Here is a 27,849-nt window from a genome sequence, read left to right as displayed (position 1 = left end):
CTACAGGTTTTTCACAGCCTCCTCAAGGCTCATGCAATGGAAGCTCGTGCAATTGTGAGACAGGCTATGGCTATTCTGACACCGGCTGTGCCTGCCCGTATGGAAGATGGCCATCAAATGCTGACCCACTGGACCCGGAAGATCATTGTAGAAGAGGGGCATACAGTACCTCAGCTGGTGCATATCCTTCACTTAATTGTGCAGCATTTCAAGGTAAGATGCCCCCTGTGATAGTCATGTGGTACTAACCAGGTTTAAAACTCACAGGCATTGCATTTTTTTATTGAGGAGTATTTAAAAGATGGTACCAAATAGATGTTTTTCAGGATGGAGTCAGTCATTAGGCGTTACACGTAGATTACCCACTCACAAAGTGTGGTGCAATGCTGTTAGATTTACAAGCAGTTCTTGCTGTGTGGATTCCATCTCTGTCATCAACATATCTTCGACATGCTGGTTCAGGGATATATATTTTGCCTTCATCATTAGCAGTCAGGATCCAGGGCACTGATGGCAGGCCATGGAAGAGCGGAGTACCTGAAGACCTGCTGTCCTTCCTTAGAGGGAGAGGGGATGTTTTGTCCAGAGTCTTCATTTAACATATGCTAGTCCCAGACAGAATGATGCAATAAGGAAGAATGAGCAGTTGGGACTTGTTTGACATGCAGATATGTACCCATTTTAGCTTCTGTGCTGCTTGGGTGGCTGAAACGGGGCACACCAAAACATTTATTGCATATAGTGTGATAATGGCACCTTTGGCATTTATTTGTGTCTGCTCTGCTAGCTGACATAAGAAGCAGTATAGAAAGGTATTTCCTCCTTTTAAGGGGAAATCCAGTAATGGGCTGTTGAGTTCAGGTTTCAGGTCTCTGGTGCGTATTAGAGTGTCAGTAGGTGGCATGAGGCATTTTGTTTGCATATGTCTGCAGTTGTGTTTTTAATGGGCAAGTGAACTGGTCCCAGAAACCGATTTTTAACCTTGGTCCAAGCCAGACATGGTAGGAAAGTTAATGTAGTGCTTAACTAAATTGCATCTTTCTGACATGATCTTGTGCAGTTATGTCCTACTGCTCCCTAATCCTTTCTGGCTTTAAATGAGAAAAGCTGTAGCTGTACTAGATTATCATACTCTTTCCCTTCTGTTCCATGGATCTATATAGCAGTTTTTCTCTGAAGTCCTTCTGTACGCCGTATGCAGTTTTCCTTGTATGGCTTGCAGAACTGCACACAGTGTTCAAGATGTGGTTTGACTAAGGCCACATAGTATTGGAAGCACTGCTGTTTTCCTTCTGAAATCTGTCCCCTGAGGGATATACCCAAGGTTTCTGTTTAATGCTTCCAGATATGCTCAACATCCCTAAATCCTTTTCCAGTGTTGTTGCCATCATTTCTTCTCCTCCTACATGGTACTTCACACCAGGCTTACATTGCCTTTGTTTCCAGTGAACTTCAGCTGCCACCTTCTTGCCCACTTTAACTTTTTTGCCATCATCATAAAGATGATCTTTTGTTGGGTCTTCTCTGATATTTCTGAGCATGCTAAAGAGGTACATGCCCTGCTATTTGACCATGCAGCTGTTCAGTTCCTCAGTCTTTATACTGTCCTAAACCCTGCAGTATTCTGTCAGTCTTCTGTGTGGAACCACGTCAGAGGCCTTGTTGCTGTCCTGGTTGACTATGTCTACTAGAATTTGCCTGTCAGTTTTACCTCTAATGCAGTCATAGAATTGGATCACAAGTTCATATGTAGTTACTAGGCTCACCGTCCTGAAGACTATTGAAGAGCCTAGCCAAGTTTCCTATTTGCCCAAAGCACTAAGTGGCTTGATCAGAGTCGCATAGTAAGCAAATTGGAGGCTGGGGAATCCAACCTTGGTCTACAAGAAGCAGCTCATTAACAGCTCAAAGCCTTAAACTTGTATGCTAAATGACAAACGTGTTTTTTCTCCAAAATTTTGTCCGTGATTTCATGTTAGTTGCTATCCTGGAGGTTGTTGTCATTTAGAAATGCCACCAACCTTCTCTTCAGATTTCTTTTCTTGACTTTCTTTGCCACTCTTGTTAAACTAGCAGGCCTAGAGTTCCCCCCTGATTTTTTTCTTCTCCCTTCCGCCACATTTTGTGCAAGGGTGATACACTTGCTGTCCTCCAGCGATCTGCTAGTTTTGTACTAGTTATTGACCTGTTGAAGATCTGTCATTTTTCTGAGGACTCTAGGAAAGGGCCATCACATACTTATGGTACTTTACTGTTGTCACCATGTTTGTCTTTGCTCCTGGGTACAGGAAAAGCAGGATTGTTCTGTTTTCCACAGTTTACTGCATACATTTTCTCACTGTCCATGCAAAGCTATGCAGATTCAAAAAGCAGGCATTTGCTTTTGGCAGTGAAGTCATGGATGTTCTAAGAGCAAGGCTAGGACCAGTTAGAAACTGCTAGATAAATTGTAGCTGTAAAGTGTGCTTTCTGATTGTGGGATCGTTCAAATAAAGATTGAGAAATTTTTATCATTGATACTGTCAGAGACTGGGGCTATAACGTTCTTCATTATAACCATTGTTTTATTGCTGTATTTGTGAATCTTTACCCTTGAGACCTTAACATATTTTTCTCCACGATGATTCAGTTTTAAACATTAATGTGACACCCAAGATCAAAATTTAGCTTTTTTTCTGTGCTGGTATTTTCTTAGTGTTGTTGCCTACTTCTCTTCAAGGCCCTGCTACTATGCTGAGATCACTTGTATGCTTTTTATTCATGATAGGTTTACTACCCAGTGAGGCATCACTTGGTTCAACATATGATCAGTGCTATGCAGCGGCTTGGCTTCACTCCTAGTGTCACTATCGAACAAAGAAAATTAGCAGTAGATCTTTCTGAAGTGGTTATTAAATGGGAGCTACAGAGAATCAAAGACCAGCAGGTAAGTGCGTCTGCAAAGTACTGTTTGAATATTTTGTACACCTCTGCCAGCATAGCCATCATGGTTCTTCATATGCTTTTGAAAAACAAATGTATGCTGAATTAGGCAAGCTGTTAGTCAGTTTGAACAGCAGTGTGCTATCTGAAAAGCAAAAAAAAAAAAAAAAAAAATTGTCAGGCGACTCGCTATATGCATCTCAAACCTGGATGAAAGCCAATGTCTGAAGGTTGTGTTTTTTTATATAGTGCAAGTAAAGGAAAGAATGTTAGCTGCTTATCTTCATTCTGTTTGTTTAGTCCTTTTGGACAGATGTGCTGTTTTATTCATTTAATACATTATTTGAGAAATGCTGTATTGCTTTTGTCCACTGATGCTATTTTCTCATGCAAGATGTCAGCTTTATCTGTATCCCTTCATTGGAGAATTTCCCTCTTTACCCCCCGCCTTTGTAGGGTGAACTGCTGTGATAATTTTATTTGGAGGTTACTTTGTTCCCCAGTGCTAGGCAGTCATTTGATGTGTGTCCATATCGAGGTTGTTCCGGGTACTTATTTACTTGTCTTTGCTGCATTTTGTTGTGCTGATAGATTTTACTTACAAGACCACTAAACATTAACCTTGCAAGATGTTAAAGTGCACCATCTTGGGAGACTGAAGGAAAGGCTAATATTTCTATGTTACTTATTTAAAAGCAAAACAGTGAAAAACTGCTGAATGAAAGCTAGTGTTTAGTACACTGAAATAGGAATCTCTCCTGTTTTTGAAGCACAGTACTTTTTTTCATCCAAAGCAAGCATTAGAACATGAACGTTCATATCTCCTAAAAGGCAAGTTATCAGATAAAAGTATTGGGTTTGGATTAGACTTTGTTTGTGCTGACTCAGTGTGTGGTAAGCTGAGAGCATTTCATAGAGAAACATCAGAAAGAGTGAATGTTTTGCATTTGTACCTGCATAATGAAGCCAATTTTGAGAGTTCTTGGCAGTCCTTTCATTGTATGAGTGACCAACTCAGAACAGTAATAAGGGCATGTTACATATAAACTAGTATTGAGATTGTACTTGCCTGTACATAAAACTAGGGCTTTTTTTTTTGTTTGCTTTTTGGCTCAGTGTCCCCACCCCCACTTCATCCATTCCTTCCTTTGGACATTGTAAGGTGCCAGGAATGGGGAGTTAGAATTGGAGAGGGGGGAACAGTAGCTAATCATCCTGTAGGAGGTTAGGAGACATCTGATGATTCTAACAACACTCAATCTCATAATATTGACAGCTGGAACTGTTCATTGCCTGGCTTGAGGCAAGCTGCTGGCAGGTATGCACTTCTGTACACAGTAGATGTGACTGGCTAGAGCGCATGCAGTCCTTTGTCACGTGCATGCTGATAAATCCCCATGCTCTGGTGCACAGCACTGGCCCTTTGCTAGGTAGTGGGTATTAACCACTTTACTCTCCTTCACCTTCGATGAGCCAAATTCAGCCCATTATTCCCACCCTCCGTACTTGTCTCCTTCACTGTCTGGGCTATTGCCCAAATTCCAGTTTGTGAGGAGTGTAGTCAGCACTCCGTCCTTGCATGTCACAGAGCAGGTACCATAAATATGTCTTTTGAGGCTGTGTTCAGTTACTAGAGTTTGTAGTGTAAATAAAAATAAATTAAACTGTGGCAGTTTGGAAGATTATGCTTACTCAGCTTTGTTCTTCAGAGTCAGACTTTGGGGATGTTCATCAGACATAATGGGAACAGAACCTCTTCCTTTCCTGTTTCATCAGGTTTATTTTAGGAAACTGTGTACTGGAAGGCTAATATTAACCAGTTAAATTCTTCCCCATCCCAGCTGAAGAAGTAAATCTGCATAATTTTGTATTTTCGTGCATGCAGTTATTTTTCAGGATTGTAGGAGATCTTTCCTTCTGGAATTGTTCTAGCTGGTGAAAAATTGGCCACACAAGGTGAGCATGTGAGCATGTACTGACTTGGCCCTGGACATCAATTACACTCATGCCTTTTTGGATTCAGAACAGAAATGTCTATGAATGATCTGTACTCTAAAGTTCAACTGCTGTGATTATTTTACCCAAAATAAAAGTTGTGGCATCCTTGAGAGTAACTTCCTGTTTCCTGGAGATAACTGTCGCAGTGCTGCTACCTTTAAGTAGGTGGGGACATTAAGGGTGTGGCCTATCACACTGTTGGGTGTAAGGGGAGGAGTGCTTCCACTGCAAAAACATGTATTATGTTTTTGTTTGTTTTTGTTGTTATTTGAACTGTCGCAGTTTTATGATTGCACTTGGTATCCATCAGTACTGCATCACATTTCTGTCATGGAGCCACCTTTATTGCATAGTTTTTGATGTCACAAGCCTTGGAAAGGGAAGGAAAGAAGTGACTCCTTCACCTCAAAAAAAAAAAAAAAAAAAAAAAAAAAGTACTGCATTTGATCCATGCCATTGAAAAATCAAATGAGGGAATTGTTACTGATGATCTTTATGTAAGTATAGGGAGGTTCTTCGGCCAAACCCCGCAGTTCTTTCTGTAACATTCTCGCCTTCAATAGGCACAGCAGTCTGAAATGCTGGGGAAACTTTCCTGTTGGCATTATTCCAGACTGATATGCAGGACTCTTAGAGCTGTGCTCTGATTTGAATTTCCAATATATATATACATATCTGTCTTAACTTTACATGTGTATGTCAAAGAAACTCAAACAGCAGGCACATTAATACCAATCAGCTCCGAATATCTCTGAATTTTTTTGGCAATCATAAGCTTTACATTCTTTCTTGTGCTCTGTAGTCTGAAAAGAAATTTGTCAAGGTGGGAAGAAGATAATCTTTCATTTTATGAATACTCCATCAATGAAAGATGGAAGTTTAAAAAAATCATCCGTTAAGGCTGCAGGTGTGTGAACGCACTCTAGAAGATGGGAAAAGTTTATGAAATAAAGCCTGTTGGTTCCTCATCTTTTGAAAGTATACTGTTTTGTTACATATTTGTGTTATTATTTCTTATAGTTGTCTGCATATCTGACCTTTTTAGTGGCTGGTATGCACTGAGTGGGAGGCATTGTTCCCAGCATGCATGTTATATTAAATTGAATTGCATTTTGCTGTTATTGTAGTATTATTATTATTAGTCATTATTATAAAGGTCAGGAGTAAATGTAGTCCTTTTTTTCAACTTTTGGTGAGCAGCTGTCTTAGTTGTCCTGGTTTTGAACCTGACTTATAGATTATGGTATTTATTGTGTCTCAGTTTGGCAGATGAAAGCAGTCATGGCTCATCTTGCTCCTAATCAGATGTGCACGACAAGTCATAGTCTTTTGTTTAGCAAACTAGTTGTCAAAAAGGGAGGGCAAAGAAAACAAGTTAGCACTTTAAACGTCTAGATGAACATCTGTCTGTAGGATGCCGGTAGCCTTTTCATAGCATGCACTGCACTCTTTCTGTCTTAGGTGACTGGATTTTGTAGGTGTTATAGAAGAGCTGAGGCTTACAGTTTTGAATACTGCATTGACACTGTTGCTAGAAACAGATCAGCATCAGAGTAATTAGAAATATTTTCGTCATCTTGTTAAAAATTTTTGTTGGTAGCAAAGCTGCTTTTTTATTGTGCTGCCTTTGTGCATCTGTGATAAAGTTAATGGATGTAACTAGCCGTTTGTCTGTGCTTTTGAATCTCTAACATGACATTTGTATACTTTTGTTTGATAGCCAGAGTCTGATTCTGATATCAACAGTAGTGGAGATGGGCGAAGCTCTGCATCTGGTGCTGTGAAGAGAGGCCTGTCGATGGATTCAGCTCAGGATGTGAAACAATTCCGAACTGCTACAGGGGGTATCAGTATGGTAATTAATGTTATTTCTATTATGTAAACTAGTTGTCTGTGGAAAACTTTAAATGAATAAGGGAATGATCAGTGCATGAAATTAGTATGGACAGAAATGCATGGAACATGGTTTGAGTCTAACAGTGGTCACTTAAAAATCTAGCAAATAAAAATTAAATTGTGCTATGAGCAAAACGTTTTGTGTGAGTCGAGTTTCAATCTGTGCCCAGAAAAAATGAGATTGACTTGTAATAGTTTGATACATAATTGTGAATGGAGTAGGTTACAGAAAAGAGTGTAGCAAGAGGGTGGATTTAAAGTTAATTGCCTTTAATGTGAGTCTGTAAGGAATAAGTAGTGAAATGGCATTATAAATGATCCTGCTGTGTAATGCAGATTAAACAGGTCAGTACGTGTAATTATGTGCCCCTGTAGAACATTAAAACATTAAGTTCATTATGGAGATCTGTATATAAGAAGCAGATTGAGTAGTACTTGACATAGAAGGCAAAGGAAAAAACAGAACAGTAGAGCTAGCACTCCAAAATGGAATATGCACAATATGATGAGGAAGAGGGGAGGTGAGCCAAAGCATACTTAACTACTTGACTTAGATGCTGCTTATTTTTGGATTCACTTTTTTTGGCATGCTTAAAAAGTAACAAATGTTAACACATTTCAGTAAGTGTATAGATAAAAAATGTAACCATTCAGTAGTGAAAAAATGAAGTAATATTTTATATGCATTTCTTTATTGACATTTGATTAATGGTAAGGTCCAAATGGGTAGGCGCTTATTTGCAGTGTTGGCCCGGTGAGAAAAGCCCCAAATTTTTATAAAAATACTTTAAGAATGATAATTATGCACTCTTTAGAAATAGCAATAAAAACCTCCAACTGTGGTATTGAAATTTCAGAAAATTGATAGATATTTGAAAAAAAGGAATAATACAAAAAGATCAAGAGTTTAAATAATTATACCAAATTAGAGATAATTAAAATAGATGCAACTTATTTGATAGTGATTTAATATTTAGAGAAATTTTAGCCTGTTTGGAGAAATTAAAGGTAAGTTAGTGTAATATAAACAGGAATCACCATATAACGTAAAAGAGAGAAAAAAAGAGGTTATGGCATATTTAGTGTGTCTGGGGAGAGAACTTGATTGAAGGTAGGAAATGAGTGAAGAAGTGGGTGAGTAAGAAGGTGTAAAGTATGAACTGGTACTAGTTCATATTTCAGGATATAGTTTATCCTGGGATTGAGCAAGAACAGAGCCAGATTTTGGCTAGGAAGTCTTTCAGAATGGTTTTAAAGGACTGTAGGGAGAGTATTGTCCTCATGCGTATAGCTAAGTAGTTCCAGACATTATCAACGTAGTATCGGTACAGACTGCGTACAGCAGATTTGAGATTTTGTGGACAAAGTTGTTTTTGGTCATTTGATCGTAATGTCCAAGTGGGAACATAGTTATGTAGAAAAGTATTTAGAGGCGGATAAGCAGATGGATGCTGGATATTTTTTATAGGTGGTAGGAAGCTGAGTATATATTAATTGATGGGGTAGCTGTAAACAATTTAGGCATGTGTGTGTGTGCGCACGTGTGCAGGCATATATATATGTGTGTGTGTGTGTGTGTATGTATATATATATATATATATATATATATATATATATATATATATATATATATATATATATAATTATACAAACATACATATAGATAGATAACACACACACATATATATAAATATATATATTATAAACGTTACACTTTAAAAATAACATTTTAATGGTATGGAACCAGTCTGAGCATTGTTTTGTCTTTTTGTGCAACAGACAATGCAAGATCAGAGATAAGACTTGGACTGAAACTGTGTAGGGGTTGTAGGTGTTAAACGAATACTTATAATAAAGGGGAAGATTTCACTTCACTGGTCATATGGGAAAATTTTTTTTGAAATAGGACAGTGCCCTACCTGTCCTTTGCATTCTGCATCTGATGTAAGTCCATGTTACATTCCTACTGTAATCATTAGATGAAATAAAGGAATAGGACACCTTTCTTCATAGCAGTTTGCCAAATCCCACATTATTGAAGCACGTTTAGCTGAAAATTAACTAATTTCAGTTAATTGAGCTCATCTATATAAATATAAATTAAATTTCTTGTGAGGTGTGCATCATTCCTTTTGCTCTTTGTGTACTTGTGGGGGCGAAGTGATTGAGAGTTTGTAGTCCTGCAGTTTTTTAAACAATTTGGGAAACCATGTTTGCTGAAATGACCTTTACAAGTTATTCTGTTCAATTTTAGCCAGCAGATCAATGTTATTAATTTTAAGGTTTTCATAGCTGTTTCTCTTCTGGCCCTGACCCTGGAAGTATCCTCATTCTGATGTCTAGAGAAGTTCCTTTGAAGAGAAAGTACTCCTGTAATCTTTCAGTACTTCCTGGATGGTTGAACAAGTCTGATGGTCTCAGTTACCTCTACTTTGTTTTTTTTTAATTTCTTTGTAATAACTTCCAGTTTGAGTTTAGTTTGTTTGACTCAGCATTTTTTTTCACTTTTATTTTCATATTTGTACTCTCATTGCATGGGAATGGGCAGACACTTAAGTATTTCTTCTCTAACTATGCTCTGCCCAAGACCTGAAGCCCCAGCCTTTATCCATTTCTTTCTCAGGGACTTCACTTGCTTGTCAGCTCCTTTGGAAGTGGCTTGAAGACAAGAAGCTGCACGCTTAGAGGTATTTTACCATCGGAATCATGAAAAAGTCTTTGCCATCTTTTGATTGAGGGTGAGTCTTCCACTTGACTAAAGCTACATTGATCTGTTTTTAGACTTCCAGAAATGATCTTCCTTTAACATTATTTGGCCTCTTTCCTTTGTCAAATAGACATTCGTTTGGATGTTGCTGGTGCATTGCAGTCTCTCCCTCCCTCCTTCCAGAAAAGGGAACTGAGCCCTTTTGTTTCATTAAACATACGGGGCTGTCAAATGAATAACAGGGATCTGCTGACTAAAACTTTACTGAAGAACGTAATACCTTTAAATGACATTGCCCCCCCCCCCCAGCCATATTAAAGCTAAAAAAGTCGCAAAAGCTGTCTACAGCCTCCTCAGGGGGGGTATCTGTAGCTTCCCACCACCCCTCAGAGAATGCAGACAACTATGCTGAACAGTAAAGCACCTGTAAAACTGCATGGACTCAGCCATACCCAACAGAACTAAAACCTTCTCCTCAAGGAAACACAATACTGTTTGGTGGATATCCTCTATCAACAGGCTTTACAACAAAAGGAAGAAACTGTTGTCCAAGGGAAAAAAGGAACAAATTCCAAATTGGAAAAACTCCCTCCTTAGCCTCAACAAGCAAATTAGATCACTAATGAAAACATTCAAAGCCAATTATGAATCAAAATTAACCTTCAAAACAAAGAGAAACCACAAAGCCTTCTTCAGTTACGTAAGGAACCTCCATGGCAAAGCCCAGGTTTGTTCCAAAGTAGTACTTAACAATATCACTTGCACTGATTCTGCTGACTTAGCCAACCTGCTAGCAGATAGGTTCAGGGCAGACTTCACCCCCCCATCCACCCAAAGGCCCTTTCAGCATCCCCGATACTCATCCCACACCTCACATCTACATAGGTCAAGTGTTAAAGGCCTTATCCAAGGCAAAGAGCACAGCTTCCATGGGACCTGATAGTATCCCAGGCTGTATTCTGCACCATCTCAAGCAAGAAGTGGCTTCCCCATTGAGCACCCTATTTAACCACAGTCTAAGTACCAGGCTTCATTCCAGCAGCGTTTAGAACTACTATTGTTACCCCTTGCGCAAAGGTGGTGCCACTACTGACCCTGGAAACTATTGCCCCATTAGCTTGTCAAGTCTGATCTGTAAAGCCATGGAGAGTATTATTATGGCTCTCATAAACAAGGACGTAGGCAATCTCCAAGCACTTGTCCCCACCCAGTTCAGATTTGTCAAAGGCAGATCTTGCCTGGTGAACCTGGTTGACTTCTTTGAGACTGTCACCAAGGCCCTAGAAGAGGGAAAGTCAGTACATACAGTTTACCTTGACTTGGCCAACACAATCCAGGCATCATTGAAAAGCTAACACAACTTGACGTAAATCCCTGTCTCATCAGGTGGGTGGCCAGCTGCCTCACCGTCAGTACCCTCAAGGTCAAAATAGGCACCTCCACCTCTGATAGCAGACCTGTCACTAGTGGAGTTCCCCAGGGATCTGTCCTGGGACTCCTACTGTTTCGCATCTTCTTCTCGGAGGTACAGGCAAAGATAAAAGGCCTGTGGCTGACAAAGTTTATGAATGACTGCAAGTTGGGTGCTGTCATTGACTCCCCCAAATGATGTTAACATACTGCAAGAGGGTCTCACGGCAACTAGTGACTGGTGCCAAAGTCATGGCCTCAAGCTAACTGCAGAACAATGTATCATCATACCAATTTGCAAAAACACTGCCCCTGCTGATTACCACATCAATGGCAACCCCCTAAGCACCCATCCTGTGGTGAGACACCTGGGTACTCAGGTTGGTAACCTCACATTCGACCATCATGTAGCGGCAGTGATCAGAAAAGCCTTTTACTTTGTTCATCTCATAAGTAAAGGGGTTGTATCCAGGAAAAAGAAGTTATTATCTCTCTGTACTCATTAGACCAGTAATTGAGTATAACACCTCATTTGGTATGTACCTCTACTAATGTCTGCATCAACTGGAAAGGCCACAGAAATACCTCACAAAGAGTATCCATGGCCTCCAACACTTGTCCTATGTGGACAGGCTGAATTCACTGTCACTCCACTCTGTATCATACAGACTGCTCATAGGTGATCTGTGTTTCTCTTACAAGGCAATATCGGACCCTGCCCTACTACTGATTCTTCATATCCATAAGGCTAACTCCTCGCATTACCTGCTCGAAAGGCCTGAATCTAGTATGCGACAGCAAGAAAACCTGCCGGGGAGACAGGTTTGTCTCCCAGAGGCTGCCCCATCTCTGGAATAGATTTCCCATACACGTCAAACAGAGTACCTTGCTGATGTTCTTCAAGCGCAACCTTGAGTGGATGGGAAACCACAAATTTGTCCCAGGGTTTCCACCTGTGTCAAACACTGACAGGGGCAACAGGTGCTGACTGAGGTTTCTTTCTGGAGATAAACTCTTGGCTAGGCTTGTAAGGGCCACAGAGCCATTAGCCTAATAACCTCCTATGATACTATGAACCCTTTAAGGTCCGTTTGATTTTCCCCTTCAGACCTACCTTTGAATTCATATCAGCCTTCATTGGTTTTCACTGTTTAGTTTTATTGTTTTTTTTTAATGAGGGTTTGTTATCCAAATCCTTTTTGTTACTTTAACTATTGGTGATTTTTTTTTTCAGGAAGTTTGGTAAACTCTTTCATTGGGTAGTCTCCAACTTCTGATAAACACCAGTGGTTGTCACTTGCTGGTTCAAGAAGGGCTTTGACAGAGTTGAGGGGTGCATCATGTCTGTCACCACTTGGTAACTGTAACAAATGGGACCACTAGGAGGATGAGTGTTTGCTTGCATTAAGGTCAGGTTATTGACAAATTCCTATTCAGAAATACATACATGGAGTAGCACTCCACAGAACTGTAGCATAGCCAGAACTTTGGTTCTGGAAGTTTGCGTCAATGAAAATGGGCTGAAGGTAGCATACAGTAATATAAGAAATATGCTTGAGAGCTTTGCCTACACATTCCCTCTAAATATTTTAATCAGTTCTGAGATTGCTTCAGATTTGGGAAAGGGTTTTTCCTCCATTGCATTGACTACCTTTAGCAATGGCAGAAAAAAAGGAAGTGTGTGACCATCATTAAAAAAAACATATTCTTTGTGCAATGGCAAGGCACCTTCTCACATCACAGAAAGTATTGCATGAAATAGATGAAGTTCTTAAACGTAAATATAATTCTTTACAATGGACTTTGATGTACTTGACACATAAATATTGCAATTAGTAGATTCAACCATATGATGAATTCACTTGCACAGTGGAAATTTACCTATGTGGTGATGGCTGAAATACTGTCAGTAATTGGATTGTACCATGTCTTTCATGCTTTGAGTTCTCTTCCTTATTTTTCATGAGAATTTCCTGCAGTTCCTGTCACCCCTTTGCATGGCTCAGAGTTGTAAAGGCCTCCTCCTGCACAATCCCTAAGTAAGTGTTCCTCAGCTGGATCACTGTTGATGTACAGTTGGCCTCAGGCAAACCCAGCTGGCATGATTCCCAGAGCCCTTTGGAGATGTCAGCACAAGTTGGCTCCACTGCAGCAAAAGGACGCAGTTTTGCATTAAAGCTGAAATTGGCTTACTCCTTCATTTCATTCCTGCCAGATGCTTATGCTGTTTCATGCCATGAAAAGTTTCAGGCAGTTGTCTGGTTCCATCCCCAGAGTTCCACAAAAGACGAATGTCTGCTGAAATTAAGTGTACGTTGCATCCCACTGGTAAATCCATTGATTCTGATTATCTCATATTTGTGAAAATAATTTTTTTGCTTATGAATGACTTTCTTGGGAACTTGTTTCTATTCAGGCCTGAAAAACCTTTGTATTTCTGCCATCAGACCCCATACAAAGACTCAAGTGTTTATTCTGCTAAGGAGAGTTCCACCTTGTGCTATATTGCAAAATTTGTGCTTGCTTCAACAGAAAGGTCCATTAGGAGCAGGTAAGCTTCTTTTTGTGCCTGGCTGGCATGGAAAAAAAAAAAAAGCTGAACTCCATACACAGATGTCTACCCTAGAACTAAATCAACTGTCCCACAAGTGCAGGTGATCCAATTTTTGCAAAAAGGGTCGTAGGGAAAGAATTACTGTCCGAAGGTGAGAAAACCTATAGAAAGGACTTAACCAAGGAGCAGAAGTCTGCGGTCTTATAACGGAGCAGGCCTAACAGTGTTATGACCAGAGTTGATGTTGTCTAGCTCCTAAACTCAACTTCTGTTTTTCCAGTAAGGCTTATTCCAAACCTTCAAGAAGAAGACATGCCAGTGATTCCTAGTATATCCTTTGTGGCCTTTTTCTTTATGGCATGGATGTCTGGTGTCACATTAATAAAAATGGAAGGTACAGATTTCCACATCAGAGTTGTAGCTTTAAACAGGGAAGAGATTCCTTTCATTCTGTGATTATATACTTGGATTATTTAGGAGTTCTGCTATCAGAGTGCATACTTTCTTCTAGGAATATGCTTGTGGTTGAAAGAGTACCTCTTTCCCATGCTAATTTAGGATACCTAACCAGTTGTTCACCAATACTCCGGTACCTTGGGCCCCCTTCATCTTTAACTTTTACAGCCTGTCAACCCAAGCAACACGTCTTTGCCCTGCATGATTTTTATGAAGCTGGCAGAAGAGCTTTTCTGACTTTGGTGGTGCTGGCAAGCCTGTTAGAGCCAGCAGTTGATTTTAAGAATCTGTCATCCCAAGGGAGTGGTGGGATTCTTACCAGAGAGAGAGCTGGATTATTTTCCTGGAGAGAGAGAGAGACGTGACTTTCACCTCCTCAATGTCTTCTCACCTTGAATATAATTCTGGTGGTGAAGCTTAAATCATCTCCTCAGGTTCTTGTCATGAGGATACCTTATTTATGGAGTCCCCCGTCCCATTCTTGTGAAAGAGTACTTTAAATGGAATTGAAAAGAGGTTTATTTTAGTGGGTATGGATGAACCTAAAGATGCTGTCCTAACACCAGTTTTTGATTCATTTGAGGATGCATTTATGACTATATCCCTAGAAACGGATTCCCAACCCTCACACTCCTAAAAAAGCCTAACAGGTTTTAGGGTCTAGTTTTTCTACATCCACGCACCTAATGTCAGGTTTAACAGATGTTTTCCTGGATGCTACCAGATTATTCGAGTTGGCTTCAAGCTCCAAAACCTTCCAGATGATAGGGAAAGCAAGATGCTATATAGCTTTGGGAAGAAAGTTTATACTACTTGTGCTATGCTGCTTTTCATGTCTATTAACTGTCAGACACGTATTTCTAGGCGTCAGTGTGAGAATCTTAAATATATAGAGATTTGACAAAGGGGATCCTGGATAAGATACTGATGGTACAGCTAATCATAATTTCCCTTACTGCTCAGATGGTGGAGAAATATAATTGTGGTTATACTGCTGTAGATGTATCGTCCATGGCAGCAGCCACTGGGACTGCCGTTGGAGACATGCTAGCTAACAATATAACTCCTGTGTGTGCATGCATGTTGTGTGAGAGAAGTAAGGCACTTCTTCAGTGCACCCCTACATAAAAAATTGCTGTTTGTTTTCCCTACACAGCATATTCTCAGTGAGGTTGAAGAGAAATGGAGGAAGCTGTTCTCTCCGCCTGTGGCTTGATACAGCAAGAACTGCTTCTGTAGGCAATGGCTCTTTTGCTATTGCCAAACTAGAGTTCAGCAAGCAAGTTGAAGTAGAGCCAATGAAATGTAACAGATGCTAGGGTAAACAAATGGACAAGTCAAGTAAGCCTTCTAGGAAGAGTTTTACAGGGTCTCCTGAGCAGTCGTGACTCTGCCAGTAAAAGCACACTTCCTTCCCCTGAGTACTTGGGGGATTGCTTAACCACCTTCTGGACTATGAGAGTTGTTTACCTCTGACAGATAGATGCTTGACATAACAACTCAGGTTAAAAAAGAATTCACACACTTTTCACACTTCTTGGGAAAGCCTCTCTCATCCTGGTAGACCAGATGGAATTAGTCTCGTCTCCCTCATCAAGGTGTACTGACCCGTAGGAGCTTGGAGAGTGTCCATCTGGAGAAACAAGGGACAGTTTCTACTTCCTCCTCTTCCTAGTTCCAAAAAAGTATTGACTATGGTGGCTTAAACTGAATGTTTCAAAGTTTAAACCCATTTTTGAAAGTCACCTTGCAGTCCCCTTTCCCTTTGCTGATGTCCAAAGAAGCTCACTTCTTCACTCTGCAACTGATGGACAGCTACCTTCATTTTGCAGTCCACAAGGAGTACAGTTTTTCAGAGTCATGATAGGGCCTTCTATTTCCAGTTTACTTCATTACCCCTTGGATAATCTGGAGCTCTCAGTGTTCACTAAAATGCCTGGCTGCAGTAATGACATTTCTGATGGCAGAGTTTGCTAATCTACCCTTACATGGGTATCTGTCTTCTTCATGTCCAGCATAGGCACTCCAGGGAAACCAGTAGTTCACCCTCCATTCTCTCTAGAAATTGTTTTCATTGACTCTCTTCAAGCTGATTTTGATTCTTTGCAACTTCAAGGCTTTCCTGAAATGCATCCTGTGCACCTGCTCTACCGAGGTCTTCTTTACACTTGTTAAGGTAAGTTCTTTATTGGCCTTTTTCTCCAGCAGTCCGGGAGAATAAGTATCTTGGCAAAATATTTTTTTTTTTTCAAACCGTGGGGCTTATGGCATCCTGATGCTGTTTTTAGCCAGACTGCACTTGAGACAAATCCAGTAGTACCTAATAAATCAGTGGGAATAACAGTCACTCTCTAAAGAAGGAACTAGCAGGGATCCCCTTGTGTTCAGAAATAGTTCTTCTTGGTTATCACAGGTTAAAGAAAATGCATTGTATCTTTTCAGCACCCTCCACTTAACCAAGAGTTAACATGTAGGTACACCCGTGTGTGGGAGCTCTACACTTAGTCTGAAGGTTCATGATCTGTAGGACTCCAGACGACAGAGGAAGCATATCAGTGTCAAGGAAGGATTGTCTGTGATTCTAGCCCTCAGAGCTTTCAAACTGGCCTGGAAGCCAGAGGTCTTGGAGCTCATACTGTAGGCTTAAGGACTGTGTGTGATCCTTGGCAGCCCATAAATTTAAGGGCTATTGTTGGAAATGTGCAATAAGTCCAAGACTGATGTTCATCGTGTTTCACTGTTGCAGTCATGACTGTAGGGTTCTCCCCTGCCAGCAGGCAGCCCTCGGTCGGCCAGAATCCCAAAGTCTGGGTCCGGCGTCGGCTGTTCAACCATGCTCCCTGACGTCAGAGCACCAGGAGTACAAAGCTGACAGCCGACGCCATCTTCTCCAGTCTTTCTTGCCGTGCGGTGATAGCAGTTCGCAAGTGCCGGTCGGCTGACTCCTGACTAATTTTTCTGATATACTTCAGTCCGAACATTTTCTTCTCCACTCAAAGCTAAGTACCCCATTGGGGAAACTTTTTTCTTGCTCCACTCCGATGTCAGAAAAAGTTAATTGTATTTCATGTGGGAAGCAAATACCTCATAAGGATTTCCATTCTTACTGTATTCCTTGCTTAGGCCCTGACCACGACGTAGCTAGTTGTCAGTTTTGTGCAACATTCAATCAACGTACAATTAAGCGAAGGTACGATTTTGCCTTTCATTACTTCGGTAGGCGCTTTAACTACAAAATGTCGTCTGATACGGTTCCGGCCACCGGAGTTCACAAACGTCGCAAGGATAAAGACAGGCCTCCGAGGTCCAAATCTGATGATAGCGCACAAGCGGAGCCAGCTTCAGGTTCGTCCGTCGTCAGTGAGGTGCTTTTGCAGCCCCTGTCGTCGGCCATTTCAGAACCGATGGCCGAAACAGACTCTCATGAGAGGCCAACCAGGCCTTTAAATATTTCTGTTGCAGGACCTTTGGACAATGCTCCTTCGGATGGGTCCGGAGCCGCTGTGCAGGTACCGGCTTCCGAAGGGGTTTTCAGGCCTACTCAGCTTCTAATAAAGGCAAAGCAAAGACAAAGGCAAAGACTCCTTCTAAATCAAAGACTACAACACAGGCCTCTTCTGAACCGGCTCCCAAGTCACAGAAACAGTTACTCAAGATGGCGGAGGATTTACTTACTATGATTAGGGGTTCACATCCCTCTCCAGATAAAAGGCCAAGGCAGGATGTTTATTATGATCCCTCTGATCAGGCTTCTGTTTCCTCAGTTTCTTCTTCTGATCAGGAATATTCTTTCCCACCTTATGAGGATTCTGATGCTGAGGAATCCATTCCTTCAGCTTCTCCCCCTGAGGATTTCTCTTTTGGGGAAACTTTGCATGAAATGAGGGAACATTTCCACTGGGAAGGACCGGCGTATTCGGAATCTAAGAAAAGACTGAGGGATTTTCTTCTTCTTCCCCAACATAGACCCCTGGCTATTCCTCCTGTTTTGGATATTGTGGATGATGCCTTTTCGGAGGCTAACTTAACCCCTGATTCTTTTTCTCCTGCTCCTGTTAAGCCTGATAGATATTACAGGGTTCCTGATTACCATCAATTTTTATACAAGAACCCTTCTGCTGACCCTGAAACCATTTCTCAGGGTCCTAAGGGAGTTAAGGCCACTTCTGCCAAAAATCCCATTCCTACTGAAAAGGATTCTCGATCCTTAGAAAGATGGGGCAAAAAGGTGTACACTTCTGCTACTTTGTCCATTAGGGCTTTAAACTGTCAGTTTCATATGCTAAAATACCAGCAATTTCTCTTGTCTGTTTTAAAACAAAAGCTTACTTCCATTTCTGCCTGTGCAGATGATAAGGAATTACATGACTTATTGCATGCCACTGAACAAGTTGGGAAGCATGGTTTACACTGTGGATTTGATGCCTTGGAGGCTTCTTATAGGGCTGCGGCCTCTGGCACAGTCATTAGAAGGCATGCATGGCTAAAGGAACAAAATTTGCCTGAACAAGTAAAGGCTAAATTATTGGATGCTCCTGTTCAGCATAATGTTTTGTTTGGATCAAAAGCTGAAGAGGTGATTAAAAAGATGGAGGATAAGGCTAAATCCATGCAAACAGTTAAAAATTTCTTACAAGTACAGCCACCTAGATTTAGCAGGAATTGGCCTTCAAAAAATTGGTCCTTTCCCACTTCAGACAGGCCTCAGAGGGGTAGATATAGACGCTCCAGAGGAAGGCCTCAAACACAAGCTTCTTATAGACCAAGACAGTGGACTGCTTCCACCCCTAGAGGAGGAGAGGACAGGTCACAAACTCAAAGGAAACAGACTCGGTGACTCCCTCTGTTGGACTACAGGAACTTCTTGCCTGGAAGCCCCTCTCGGAGGAAAACTCTCTCTCTTTTATCAAAATTGAACTCAAATAACCCAAGACAAGTGGGTTTTGGATGTGGTTTTAAGAGGTTACAAATTCCATTTTCATACCTTGCCAAGGCCAAGCGGATGGCCAGACCTTCCAAAACATCAGTGGACGGAGGCCTTAAACCAGGTGGAAGCTCTTTTGGCTATGAATGCCATAGAACTGGTTCCACTTTCAGAGATGGGAAAAGGTTTTTACTCAAGGCTCTTTCTAGTCCCAAGGAAGCAAAACTCATGGAGACCCATTCTGGATCTGTCGGTCTTGAACACCTTTCTAGAGATTCCAAAATTCAAGATGCTTACTCTACAGCAGCTACTTCCAATGCTGTCCAAGGATGCTTGGATGGTAACTTTGGATTTAAAGGAGGCATATTTACACATTCCCATCAGGCAGGATCGCAGAAAATACCTCAAGTTCAAGGCCGGATCGAGGCACTTTCAATTCTGTGCGGTGCCCTTTGGATTGTCTACTGCGCCCAGGGTCTTCACCAAATGCCTGGCTCCAGTAGTAGCTTACTGCAGACTCAAGGGAATTCAAATTTACCCTTATCTGGACGATTGTCTAATTCAGGCAGACAGCAAGGATGTCTTACTCCAGCATCTAGAATTTGTACAGAACCTCCTCAAGTTCCTGGGATTCTGTGTAAACATAAAAAAGTCAAATTTGACACCATCACAACAGATAACTTTTCTGGGTGCACTTCTAAACACCACAACCCAGATGGCATTTCTGACGTCCGAAAAACAATTACAGCTGGCTTCAACTTTCAGAACCTTGGCACCTTTAACTCAACTATCTGCAAGGAAATTCCTGCAGGCTTTGGGTTACATGGCCTCCTGCATCCTTCTCGCACCATGTACAAGACTACACATGAGGAAAATACAGTGGTACCTAAAAAGTGTATGGTCTCAGCATTGCCACAGTTTAGACATACTGATCTCCGTCCTTCCTTGCCTTCAAAAGGAATTTCTTTGGTGGTCCAGGGCATGTGCTCTAAACAAAGGGAAACCCTTCCGTCTGCCTCCGGCCACTCAGATTCTAACCACGGACGCCTCGGATTATGCTTGGGGAGCACATGTTCAGGGCAATTGTCTGCAGGGCCTTTGGACAAAGGATCACAAGCACCTGCATATCAACTTAAAGGAAATGTTAGCCGTTCAGAAAGCTCTATTGGCCTTCAGGAATCTTTTACAACCAGGACATCTACTAATATGGACAGACAACACCACAGTTATGTGGTACATAAACAAGCAAGGGGGATCTCATTCCTACCCCCTTGGCAGACTAGCCATGGATCTATGGAACACAGCTCTAGCTTGCAATCTGGATCTTCAAGCTCAGTTTCTACCAGGGAAACAAAACTTCCTGGCAGACAGTCTGAGCAGAAACCTTTCAGATCCATACGAGTGGATGCTGGACACCAAAATATTCAGGATAACTGCAGTCTGGGGATGTCCTCACATAGACCTCTTTGCATCCCATCTCAATCATCAACTACGGAATTTTTGCACCAGGACTTTCCACAGAGAAGCTTGGAAAGTGGATGCCCTGTCATTCAGTTGGAGGAACCTCTCGGGATATGCCTTTCCGCCTCTTCCTCTTCTTCCACGGGTTTTATTGAAGATAAAACAGGACAAGCCCAAGATGATAATCTTGCTGGCTCCGAATTGGCCTCGGCAATTTTGGTATCCAACTCTAAAAAACCTATGCCGGGAGCCCCCTTGGGTTTTACCTCAGTCTCGAACCTTCTGTCCCAACATCAGGGTCAGGTTCTACACTCTCATGTCAGAACTCTCAGCCTGGCGGCCTGGTTAATCCAGGGCCTTTGATTTCTTCTTTCCTACCCAAGCAGGTTATGGATGTCATTTTAGAAGCCAGACGTCATAGCACTAGAAAATCTTATGCAGGAAAATGGAAAAGATTTTGTTCCTGGATGCAGGCTCAGGATTCTGATCCTCTTCTTCCTAACATTACTTTAATTTTACTTTACTTGACAGATCTCTTACATAAGGGTCTCTCTTTCTCTTCCATTAAGATACATGCCTCTGCTATTTCTGCTCATTATAATACAGACCCTCCCATCTTTTCCCACCAGCACATGAGGCAGTTTCTCAGAGGAGCTAAGAACTTAAGACCTCCTAGATCTCCTCCCATTCCTGCTTGGGATCTCAACTATGTTTTGGAAAAGCTAACCTTGCCTCCTTTTGAGCCTGCCGCCTCTTCTGACATCAAGTTTTTATCTTGGAAGACAGCTATTCTGTTAGCCCTAACCTCTGCCAGGAGAGTTTCAGAGTTACAAGCTCTTATGGCCGTGGAGCCTTATATTATTTTTCATCAAGGCAGTGTGTCTTTGAGGACTAATCCTACCTTCATGCCTAAAGTGGTTTCGAAAGTGGATTTAAATCAGACTATCCACTTGCCTACCTTTTTCCCCACTCCTCAAAATAAAGGGGAAAGGATCTTACATTCCTTGGATGTACACAGACAACTGCGTTTTTACCTGGACAGAACCAAGGACATCAGGAAATCAGAGCAATTGTTTGTTTCTTATGCTTCAAGTTCCCAAGGTAAAGCCATTTCAAAACAGACCATTTCTAAATGGATTGCTCATGGAATCAGATTTTGTTATTCTCACCATGGAAAGCAAATCCCAGGGAGTATTCGGACTCATTCCACCAGAGCTGCTTCCACTTCTGCGGCTTTTCTCAGGGGAGTTCCTACCAAGGACATTTTGGAGGCTGCAACTTGAAGTTCAGTGCATACTTTTTCTAAGCACTGCAATCTACCTCTCTACTCTAAGTCTAGGGCAGGCTTTGCCTCTGCAGTCTTGCAGGGCCTTTTAGCCGCCCCTTCTTCTTTATGACCACCTCCCTTTCTTTCAGCTTTGGGATTCTACCCTACAGTCATGACTGCAACAGTGAAACACGATGAACATAGTACAGTTGTGTACACCTACCATAAATGTAGATGTTCGAGTGTCTTCACTGTTGCAGTCTGGGTTTCCCTCCCTCCTGTCCCCTCTTATTTTTACTTTTGTGTATTTCCTTTTTTCACCATTCTTCTGAGGTGTATTTGCAAAGGTTATGGGACCTTTTTCATTTTGGGACTCCTGACATCTGGGGAAAGAAAGACTGGAGAAGATGGCGACGGCTGTCAGCTTTGTACTCCTGGCGCTCTGACATCAGGGAGCATGGTTGAACAGCCGACGCCGGACCCAGACTTTGGGATTCTGGCCGACCGAGGGCTGCCTGCCGGCAGGGGAGAACCCTACAGTCATGACTGCAACAGTGAAGACACTCGAACATCTACATTTATGGTAGGTGTACACAACTGCACTTTGTATCTTGGAAAATCCCCCTTCTCCGAAGAATGGCAATCTCAGAGTTAGTAGTGGGTGTGTTTGCGTGTGCTGGGGTGGGGTGAAGAGTACAGCCTCCCTCAAAAAAATTATTTTAATGTGCAACTTTCACAGTTTTTTTTTTTTTTTTTTTTTTTTTTTTTAGTAAATCTCACATTTTCAGTTCCACAATTTGCACAGTCAAGTTGCAGACTGTAGTCCTGCATTTCATCACAAACAATGCCACAGTAAAGTGATGTAAGCAGACAGACAGGGCATGGAGCTTAGACTGTCTCAGGTGTCACATTCTGCATCGTATGTCCCTTCAGAACTGAAGCAAGTAGCAGATACACTCAGCAGGGCTTCAGCCAAACAGCCATGAATGGCAACTGGAGCATTCTAACTTCAGGATTAGAGCCAGGAGATTGGGTGTACCAGGAAGAGAGAGAAAGAGATGTGCACTTCTCTAGAGCACAGCAGGCTTTCAAAACTTTTGCAAGGCTTCCATGCTTGAAGGCATTGGCAGCGAATGCCTTTTTCTACCCTTGGATGGGTCGGTTTCACTGCGCCTACTCTCCTTTTCTTTATTACCAAAGGTTCTGCAAACTATGTAAGGAGAGGACAAAAGTAATCCTACTGGGAGATGCCTTGTAGTCATTCAGGGTATATCTGCAAGGGTTAGAATGCAAAGATGTTGTCCATTGAATAATGGCAGAAGAGATAGAAAATATTAAAATCTTCAGTCCAGAGGAAAAAGTGGCTGCTTTGGCTGGGTGAGAAGTGCTGATTTAATTGATAAAATGTGGCAAAGATGCCAACATTTAATTAAATTTAACCTTTATAAACAAGTCTTAGAGGCATTTACTGGAACTGTTGTCTGGGTGTATAGGTTGTGTCAAAGTAGCTGAAGTTGAAGGTACTGGGTTTCTTTATAGTCAACAAATCGTATGACACAGATGTGTCTAGCAGTATTTGGTTTCTATGGAAGATAAAACTTTTAGGAAAATTTTGAAATTGTTGGCAGTGTTGGAAGGAGAGGAAGGGATGGATTATTGGACTTTGTTAAAGCTAAGATACAGCAGCAGACAGGTTTTTGTAAGACGGTGTTGGGTATTGAAAAAGCCATTTGCTGTTGACCCAAAATGAAAGGAAACTGGGAAACCTATAGAACTTGCATGATCCATTCTGCCACTTCACTGTTGGGACTGGTAACTGCTGGTAGCATTTAGTTAGAACTTTTGAAAATCTTCTCAGGTTAAAAACTCCCCCATCTCTTCCTTAATGCTTCATATATCTTCCTCCTCTTTCTAGATCACATTTGACACTTGTCAGTATAAGTCTCGAGATGTGCAGTTGGGCTCTTTCGTCATACTTTGGTCTGCAGTTTTCAGTCCCCTCCATTAATGCCTTAGAATATTCTTTCAGATCATTTTTGTTAAACATTATTATTGGTATAAAACACATTTCATTGTCCTTCCTTCCTCCTGCGAGGTTGCCATTTTGTTTTAGTAACTTTTAATTGTTTCAGCCCTTTTTTGGTAGACTTTCTAGTGTTTGGATTAATAATTTTGCCAAGTTGGATTTGGATTTTCTGTATCATGATTCTGACAAGAGTTTTTTTCATTATGGAGAAGGGAACAACTTCCAGAGTTCTGCAGTTTTACTGAAGGGTGGACACAGAATTCCACCTCAAGAGTGATCCGTTTGCTTTGTCTGATGGTGGAGTATTTAGATGCAGAGTGTGAGAATTGTGATAAGGTTTGTTTGAGAACTATAAGGTAGAGAATAATAAGGGTTTGAAAGGGATGTCAACTACTGATTTTTCAGACATTGCTTAGAGGTAGAAAAAAAGAGGAAAACTGATGACAGTGGTTTGTTCAGGAATGCAGCTGTTTCTTCCTGTGTGACAAATGATCTCCCCCACCCTCACTGTTGGTATTTCCCCTGCTGAAGACAAGGCTGGTCCAGGGGTAGTGCTACTAGATTTCATTCGTTGGAGTTTCTGTTCAGGAAGTTATTATAGTTCTGGACCCTCCTGGTGAAAAAAAAAAAAAACAGTAAACAGTTTCTCCTTAGGGAAAGCTCTTAAGATGTTTGAGGTCTGTACCTTTCTTTACTATGTCTTTATGTTCTTTCTGATCCCTCTGCAGTCGCTCCTTGCATGTAAGCTAGGACAGAATAATAAGGGCACTGGTTAATGTACAAACGGAGTTGGTTGTCTTGTTTCCAGTGTAACAAAAGAAGGTCCTCTTACCTCTTTGTAGTCTGTTGCACCTTCTCTGGACATTGCTTCCTCTGAATATGCAACAGTGCCAGTAGTCCGAAGGGCCTAGGTTTCCAACTTTGAGAGGTCATTGCTGATCTTGGTTTTGACTCAGAGCTATTGTTTGTGTTAGCTTTCAATGTTGCATTCTCGGCACCAAAGCAGTCTGCATTTTCAGTGTCAACTTTTGCAACAGAGACCTTTTATTGTCAACTTAGTGCTGATCCTTAAAGCCCATGCTTTGCTCAGCCACCAGTCTCACTGATGCTAAGATCATTGATATCAATCACTTGGAGAGTAGAGATGAAATGGCAACTTCTAAGGTATGTAGAGGTCATTAAAGATTCAAAGCAGACTCCTTATATGATGCTCCTCAGTTTGCCATAGCTCTGTCACCTTCATCACATTGGGTTTCTTTCCTTTGCACTCAGATGAGGCATGTGTGAGTGCTCCTAGGAAAATAATATGCAAAAGTAGGCATTTGGTCTTCTCTAATGAGTTGGAGTCCCCCCACTCCAGGTATTGATTTAGATGAAGAAGAGACTTCATCCATATCTTCCCAAATGACCTCAAAATTAGGGAGTTCCTAGAGTTTTAATGCATTAGAGAGGAAAATAGCCTGTAGATTCCCATCCTTCCTGAAAAAAAGTAATACTACACAAGGCTTTCCACTTCAGACCGTCTTCCTCTTGGGTAGTCTTCCCTTACTGATGACATGCCTTCCTTCATCAAAAGAGGGCTTGTCAAAAAATCTCATGTGGAAGCATCTAAACAGGCAGACTGGACAGGATCATCCGTCTCCAATGGATCAAGGAATTTTGGAGTAAGGAATCTGTTTGACTGTATCCTGGTGACAGCTGGCTTAACAAAAGAGCTCTGAGATGAGCAGTGTATCTTTCTTAAAAGGAGTACAGGGCATTAGCCATCTTTGGGAAATGCATGTGTATTTACATGTCAAATAACCTTTTCAATATGTGCCTTGTACTAGCTAGCACACATGACTCTCTTTCTCCATGACTTGGTAAGATCTTCGAAGTGCTGAAAAGGATGCCACACTGAGATCTGAGACTAATAAATTAATATCCCAAGAATCAGCTATAGCCACCGTAGTAACCATCTGTATTATAACACATTTGATGAAGCAGCCGGGTGGCTGGGTATGAAGCAGCTATATGACACTGTAACTTTGCAGACAGCCTTACAGCATCTTTCACCAATGCCCCATTCAGTGGTTTCTTGCATTTTGTATTGCAAGTGAAAGAAAAGCTGGAGGAGGGGAAGATGCTCCCTGCTGTTGGCATTAAAGTCTCCACTCTGCAGCGGTCATTCCACCATAACCAGAAGAATACAGACAATCCATGATTTAAGAAACAGCATCAGAAATGAAAGCAACAGAAATTAATACGGTCACAGGGGGTTTCCAAAATAGATATTACCCCAGAGGAGTAGAGGTGGTTTGCAGAGGAGTAGAGGTGGTTTGTGAAATCGGGCATTCTGAAGTTCCCCATCCAGGGGGTCCATTGCAGAATCCTAGAGGATCTGCTGAACTTCCTTCAAGGCAGTCAGGAGTCAATCTCCCTGCATATTGCTACATGTTAGGTCATCACACAGGATAGGTGGATAGGGGAGAGAGTTTGCAACAGCTACACCATTCCCTTTGTATCATTCTCAAGATCTGTTTTTCTTCCCCTTATCAATGTTTCATCATAACAGAAAGTGGGAGCCAAGCTAGAGGTGATAAACCTATTTAGGGAGCCAGCTAGGATGTCCCACCAATCAAGTGTGGGTCTGAAATTCAATTAGATTCTCTCTGATCCCTAAGAAAACTCAGGAGGTCAGGCCCATCCTTTGCTATAAACTGGTTTAGGCTGCTTAGATAAAGGCAAAATTCTGGATAGTCTTGGTACAGTCCATCTTTCTTGCCTAGAAAAGGGCGGATTGTATGTGTATGTGTTCTGTCACCCTGTTAGAGCATACACCAGCATGTCAATATAACAAGGGCATCCAGAAAGCTTCTGCACATCAGGATATAAGGAGCCAGTTACAGTCATTTCAGAGTCTTCACATTTGATTTAACTACAGCCACCCAATGTGTTAACCAAATGTATAGCAGTTTATAGAAGCACCTCTCACACTACTGAGAATCAATATTCCCCTAGCTGAATGCTTGGCTCCTAGCTGCCCCTGGAATGGAGTCACTGATGTGAGTGAAACTACTTGCTGCAGCTATCCCAGACATTGGTCTTGTTAGAGTATACTGTAAAGTCCTAGCTAAAACTGTCACAAGCAAAGATTTTCATTGGCTGTCACCTGGACAATGGTTTGTATAGCCAGGCTATCAAGACCACATTCATGCAAGCAAGTAAGCATTCTTCTGCTTCTGTCTTCTACCGGAGATGTGACACCATATGTATTAGTTGTAGGGGTCATGACAGTGACCATTTTCTCTGGTCCCTTTCTTAAGGTACATGATGAGAGTTATTCAGTGGACCCCTGGGTAAGATGGCATCAACATGTTGACCTGTCAGTCAGAATTTTTCAAGTCAGCATTTGCAGTGGTTACACCTGGAGAATGTTTTACATGGTTCTTCCTTTTGTCTTCCCTTCCCCAAAGTTACAGTCACCAGAAGTGTGTCTGCCGTGGTAGCAGGGATGGTATTTATGGCAGACAGTCTAAAATAACTTGGTCACAGCAAGCGACCTGTTTGCAGATAAGTGTTCTGTAGTTGGGACCTCCTAAAGTGGCATGCTCACCAGGACCTCCTAAAGTGGCATGCTCGCTAGGACCTCATCAGTTAGGATGAAATTGCTTTCTACTTGAATACTGTGGTGGTAGTTTGGTATATCATCAAGCAGGGGATTCTTCTTTTATATTCTGTTTGGGGAGACCATGCAGCTACCGGGAGTAAACCACATTGACTCAACACATTCTAATAGCAATGTATATCCTCGGTCCAGGCCATCTTGCTTGCAGACATGCTCAGTCAGTGCCTACTGATATCTCCTAATTTATTCAGAAGTCGGTCTGTGGTGAACACCATATTTATGGCTCTAGAGCATCCCCTAACAAATGTAATTTCTTGTAATACAGGTAATCATGAAGTTTTGGAGAGCTCAGATGTTTTTTGTAGCTGCATAAGACCCGTCTCTTGGCTGAGGCCTGTGACAAAGATTCACTACTGGGTGCGCCTGTTCTTTGAGGAAACCTGGCTAAGTACAGCCTCCAGACTGTGGTTTGGAGGATCTACCTTCAGAATAAATTTTTGATTGTAGTCAGGGCAGGTAAGTAGAGGAGATCCATTCAAGGCCTCCTTGAGCTTTTGAAATTTTTGCTCACAGGCCGTTGTTCAGACAGCCTTGCTTGGATTTTTTTCCCCCAATGAGGTA

The 27,849-nt window shown here is 41.6% G+C and overlaps 1 protein-coding gene across 1 annotated transcript in view; it reads left to right on the top strand.

Annotated features, from left to right (window-relative positions):
• LOC122816707 (transformation/transcription domain associated protein) overlaps window positions 1-27,849 on the top strand; it is a gene marked incomplete in the record, with an annotated part of 2,794,447 nt that overhangs the window by 1,433,451 nt on the left and 1,333,147 nt on the right. The window contains 3 exon segments of the mRNA XM_044089697.1: window positions 7-213; window positions 2,768-2,926; window positions 6,641-6,775. Coding sequence (XP_043945632.1) covers window positions 7-213; window positions 2,768-2,926; window positions 6,641-6,775 — 501 coding nt within the window.

Source organism: Protopterus annectens, chromosome 12.part0, assembly GCF_019279795.1.
Source record: "Protopterus annectens isolate FY-2018-M chromosome 12.part0, PAN1.0, whole genome shotgun sequence".
Classification (NCBI taxonomy): domain Eukaryota; kingdom Metazoa; phylum Chordata; order Ceratodontiformes; family Protopteridae; genus Protopterus; species Protopterus annectens.
Note: the sequence above shows the minus strand (reverse complement) of the source record. Positions and strands in the feature narration are given on the sequence as shown.